Here is a 4,915-nt window from a genome sequence, read left to right as displayed (position 1 = left end):
GTTTGTATGAAACATAGAGAAGTTATTGTCCTTCACACCTCTGTCTGTCAATTCTAAACTCAATGGCCACACCCCCAACCAGTTAGTGAGTGTCTATTGGCTGTTAGAGATGATCTAGTGTCTGGATGAGAAACTGTCGGTCTGAAGTTATAAAATTAAAACTCAGATTTTGGATTCTGGCACTTGTTGCTGACGTTGCGCGCTTGGAATCAGGTCGTCCGTTTGAACCGTTACTGTTGTGTTCTAATTCYGTTGGGGTTGTCCTCCCGCGTGGAGCATGAACTCCATCGACCCTTCAGTCCACCACACCTCCTCTCCAACAGCAAGCTCTCTCCAACCCCAACCCAAGAGCACCCAGGAGCCGCCGGAGATGGCTGTCTACTGCGATAACTTCAGCATGTACCACCAGCCTGGACTCCAGAGTGCACAGAGACCGTCTGGATACGGCCTGGGAGATTACGCGTCATCCCTGTGGCTGAACGGGCCCACCGTGAACTCCTCCACCCCCTACCTGCACGGAAACAACACAGCATCCTTTATGCCACCTTCCTACGGTACCCAGCGGCAGTTCCTTACCAACTCTCCCGGGTTCGGGGGTCCGGACCTGGGTTGGCTGTCCATCGCCAGTCAGGAAGAGTTGCTAAAACTGGTCCGTCCTCCATACTCTTACTCTGCGCTCATCGCCATGGCGATCCAGAACGCACACGAGAAGAAGTTGACCCTGAGTCAGATCTACCAGTATGTCGCGGATAACTTCCCGTTCTACAAGAAGAGCAAGGCGGGGTGGCAGAACTCTATCCGACACAACCTGTCACTCAACGACTGCTTTAAAAAGGTGCCCCGCGATGAGGACGACCCAGGTATTATCCTAYCCTGTTCTATTCTATTTTTGTAACATCTAGGGCCATTTGTAGATATATTTTAATTACTCAGGTAGGCTATGTGATTCAGCTGTCGGTTAGAAATCCTATAAAAATACGTGTAAAAGTGTGGGCCTAAAACCGATTGAACAAATTGGTGTAGGCCTGTTGCAGGCTAAACTAACGTAAAACAAAACGCCTGAGCAGGAGTTCCCACATCTGGTTTTCAATGGGAAAAKAAGCTAGGCTGAATGAGCTAATTCCCTTATAAACAACCTAGCTAAGGGTGGTTGCAGGCTATCATGTCAGTTAAAATCAGTTCGATAAAATAAAGGGTTATTCAAACCATATGCTGATAATTGTTAATTTGATCCTTTAATTTGTTTCCTTTATTTTGAAGACTAGAATGCTTATCATAGTGCATATGTAGTCCATATTAAATCTAGGAATTGTTATCAGCAGTGACTTGAGACTTGAGATGAGTCAAATATAATATATCTAATATATTGAGTGGCTTTTGCTTCTTTAGCATGGGACATAGAAAGAACTATGAGGTCATTTTAGAGATTATAATCTATATTATTCTAGAGTTTAGATTATATCTATGTGGTCATTCTATAGATTAGAATATATATATATATATATAACACGTGTAAAAGTATATATATATATATATATATACATTATTCTAGAGATTAGATTAGAACTATGAGGTCATTCTACAGATTAGAATATATATTATTATGTAGATTAGATTAGGACTATGTGGTCAATATTAGATTGCCCCAAAAGTTTGTTATAATACACTGTAAAAAGAATCCTATTGTTTTTACGATAATTTACTGGCAGCCAGTTACCTGTAAATGACTGTAAATAAAGGTACATTATGTTACCGTAAATGCGTTTAACATTACTATAAAGTTTAGTGTAGGAAACTTTATGGATTACAACATAACAGCTTAGCTTGTTATTAGAGGCTTCATGTCCATACTGAGTCTTCAGTTTCCTACTATGGCAGTTTATAGATAAAAGGTTTGATATCCTGGAAGGGCAGAGCGGAGCACCCATATTCTGGGGAAGGACACAATTTAACCCCAAACTCATTCAAATCAATAGCTACCTAGACATTGGCTTCCTCATCAGTGCATCATTCCAAATCCAAACCAGAGTATTAGGTGCATGACATCACTGTTTGTGATAATGTGCACCATACTAAACTAATACAACATTATGTGGATTTGTACTTATAAAGTGGCCCGCACATGGAATGTTGCTGTTCATAGGGCTTTATTCCTTTATTATTTCACATAAGTCTTCATTCTGTATGCGGGCCTCATTTATTTTATCCTGTAATATTTTTTATCCCAGCATTAGTTTTCTCATGTTTAGAATGAACACATCTCCCTCCAGTTCTTCATTGGATATGTACATAATACTAATGTGTATATATTAATAATGTCTTATTAATATATAAATACTATATAATAATGTCTTATTCAATATATAAATACTGTATAATAATGCCTTATTAATATATAAAACTGTATAATATTGCCTTATTAATATATAAATACTATATAATAATATCTTATTAATATTATAAATACTGTATAATAATGGCCTTATTAATATATAAAATCTATATAATAATGTCTTATTAATATATAATACTGTAAATAATGCCTTATTAAATATAAATCTATATAATAATGTTATTAATATATAAATACTATATAAGAATGTCTTATAATATATAAATATGAATATATAATGCCTTATTTAATATATAAATACTATATAATAATGCTAAAGTTTCTATTATTTATGTTCCAGTAAAAGGGCAAAACTACTGGACGTTGGATCCTAACTGTGAGAAGATGTTTGACAACGGGAACTTCAGGAGGAAGAGAAAACGTCGCTCCGACTCCACTAACAGCACCAAGACAGAGGACGGCCGAGCAGCCCCGCCCAAGACCATGGACAGCCCCCAGCTCCTAGGCCCCGCCTCCCCAGACATGGAGGTGGTCAGTGAGGGTCACAAGAGCTCCTCCCCCTCGGGCCTTGCGTCCGGTGGCACTCCGTGTTTTAATAACTTTTTCAGCAGTATGGCTGGGCTGGGCTCTGGGTCCCTGGGCTCCGGGCCTCTAGGTGCCTCTGGTCCCCCCAGCAGACAGACTAGCTCTCTGGGGCTGGTCAACGAGCTGACCAATAGGAACATTACAGCCCTCCATAGCAGCCCATACCACAACCACACACCCCACACCCCAGGCCCAGGCCCAGGCCAGGACAGTCACAGCCCGGGGGTCTCAGAGGCAGGCCTCGGGGTCCACGGTCACCCAGCAGACAGCCTGTCTCCCTTCAACAGAGGACTGTACTACAACACTTTCAGTGGAGGGGGGCAGGCAGGACAGTTCAACAGCCACTTCTACAACAGCTTTAGTGTCAACAATATCTTATACCCCCGAGAGGGCACAGACGTATAGTCACATATAGCGTATAGTCACGGACTTATAGCAAGGGGCTACGACAGGTCAGCCAAATCAGAGGGCTTGGCTAACCAGTCCATACATATGGACTTGACAGGACAGAGACAGACCATCCATATGGATTTCACAGGACAGAGACAGACCATTCATATGGATTTCACAGGACAGAGACAGACCAGTCCATTCATATGGCCTTCACAGGACAGAAACAGACCATTCATATGGCCTTCACAGGACAGAAACAGACCATTCATATGGCCTTCACAGGACAGAAACAGACCAGTCATATTGTATCTTTATTTAACTAGGCAGGTCAGTTAAGAACAAATTCTTATTTTCAATGAAGGCCTAGGAACAATGAGTTCCCACAGTACCTAGTCCATGGTATGCTAGTCCACAGTATCTAGTCCCACAGTATCTAGTCCCACAGTACCTAGTCCCATGGTAATGAGTCCCACAGTACCTAGTCCCATTTGGTATCTAGTCCCAACAGTATCGTAGTCCCACAGTATCTAGTCCCACGTACCTAGTCCCACAGTACCTAGTCCCATGGTATGAGTCCCACAGTATCTAGTCCACAGTACCTAGTCCCACAGTATCTAGTACCACAGTAATCTAGTCCCACAGACCTAGTCCCACAAGTGCCTAGTCCCACAGTAGCCTAGTCCCACAGTATCTAGTCCACAAGACTAGTCCCACAGTGCCTAGTCCACAGTGCTAGTCCCACAGTATTCTAGTCCCACAGTAATCTAGTCCCACAGTATCTAGTCCCACAGTTCTAGTCCCACAGTTTCTAGTCCCACAGTGCTAGTCCCACGTACTAGTCACAGTTAGTCCCACAGTGCCTAGTCCCACAGTACCTAGTCCCACAGTACCTAGTCCCAAGTACCTAGTCCAAAGTACCTAGTCCCACAGTACCTAGTCCCAAAGTACCTAGTCCACAGTACTAGTCCCACGGTACCTAGTCCCACAGTATCTAGTCCCACAGTATCTAGTCCCACAGTACCCAGTCCCACAGTATCTAGTCCCACATTATCTTTTCCCACAGTGCCTAGTCCCACAGTATCTAGTCCCACAGTACCTAGTCCCACAGTATCTAGTCCCACATTATCTAGTCCCACAGTATCTCTGTCCCACAGTATCTAGTCCCACAGTACCTAGTCCACAGTATCTAGTCCCACATTTATCTCCAGTGCTAACACAGTATCTAGTCCCACAGTATCTAGTCCCACAGTACCTAGTCCCACAGTATCTAGTCCCACATTATCTCCAGTGCTAAACACAGTATCTAGTCCCACAGTACTAGTCCCACAGTATCTAGTCCCATTATCTAGTCCCACAGTATCTAGTCCACAGTATCTAGTCCCACAGTACCTAGTCCCACAGTATCTAGTCCACATTATCTCCAGTGCTAACACAGTATCTAGTACACAGTACCTTCAGTGCTAACACGGTGGTTAGAAATCTGGATCAGTGGTGAGCTTGTCATGTTGGTTTGTGATCCCTACTGGCATTTCTGCAAAGCAATCCAGAGGAGGATTCTGGATATATAGTCACATGTTCATTTCC

At 42.8% G+C, this 4,915-nt stretch overlaps 1 protein-coding gene across 1 annotated transcript; it reads left to right on the top strand.

Moving 5' to 3' along the window:
* The first annotated feature begins 206 nt into the window (after positions 1-206).
* Positions 207-3,625, top strand: foxi2 (forkhead box I2). Its single transcript, XM_024142601.2, has 2 exons — positions 207-860; positions 2,694-3,625. The coding sequence occupies exons 1-2, from the start codon at positions 278-280 to the stop codon at positions 3,341-3,343; spliced, it is 1,233 nt and encodes a 410-aa protein (XP_023998369.1). The 5' UTR covers positions 207-277; the 3' UTR covers positions 3,344-3,625.
* The last annotated feature ends 1,290 nt before the right edge of the window (positions 3,626-4,915 follow it).

The sequence above is a fragment of the Salvelinus sp. IW2-2015 genome, unplaced genomic scaffold (assembly GCF_002910315.2).
Source record: "Salvelinus sp. IW2-2015 unplaced genomic scaffold, ASM291031v2 Un_scaffold3306, whole genome shotgun sequence".
NCBI lineage: Eukaryota > Metazoa > Chordata > Actinopteri > Salmoniformes > Salmonidae > Salvelinus > Salvelinus sp. IW2-2015.
Note: the sequence above shows the minus strand (reverse complement) of the source record. Positions and strands in the feature narration are given on the sequence as shown.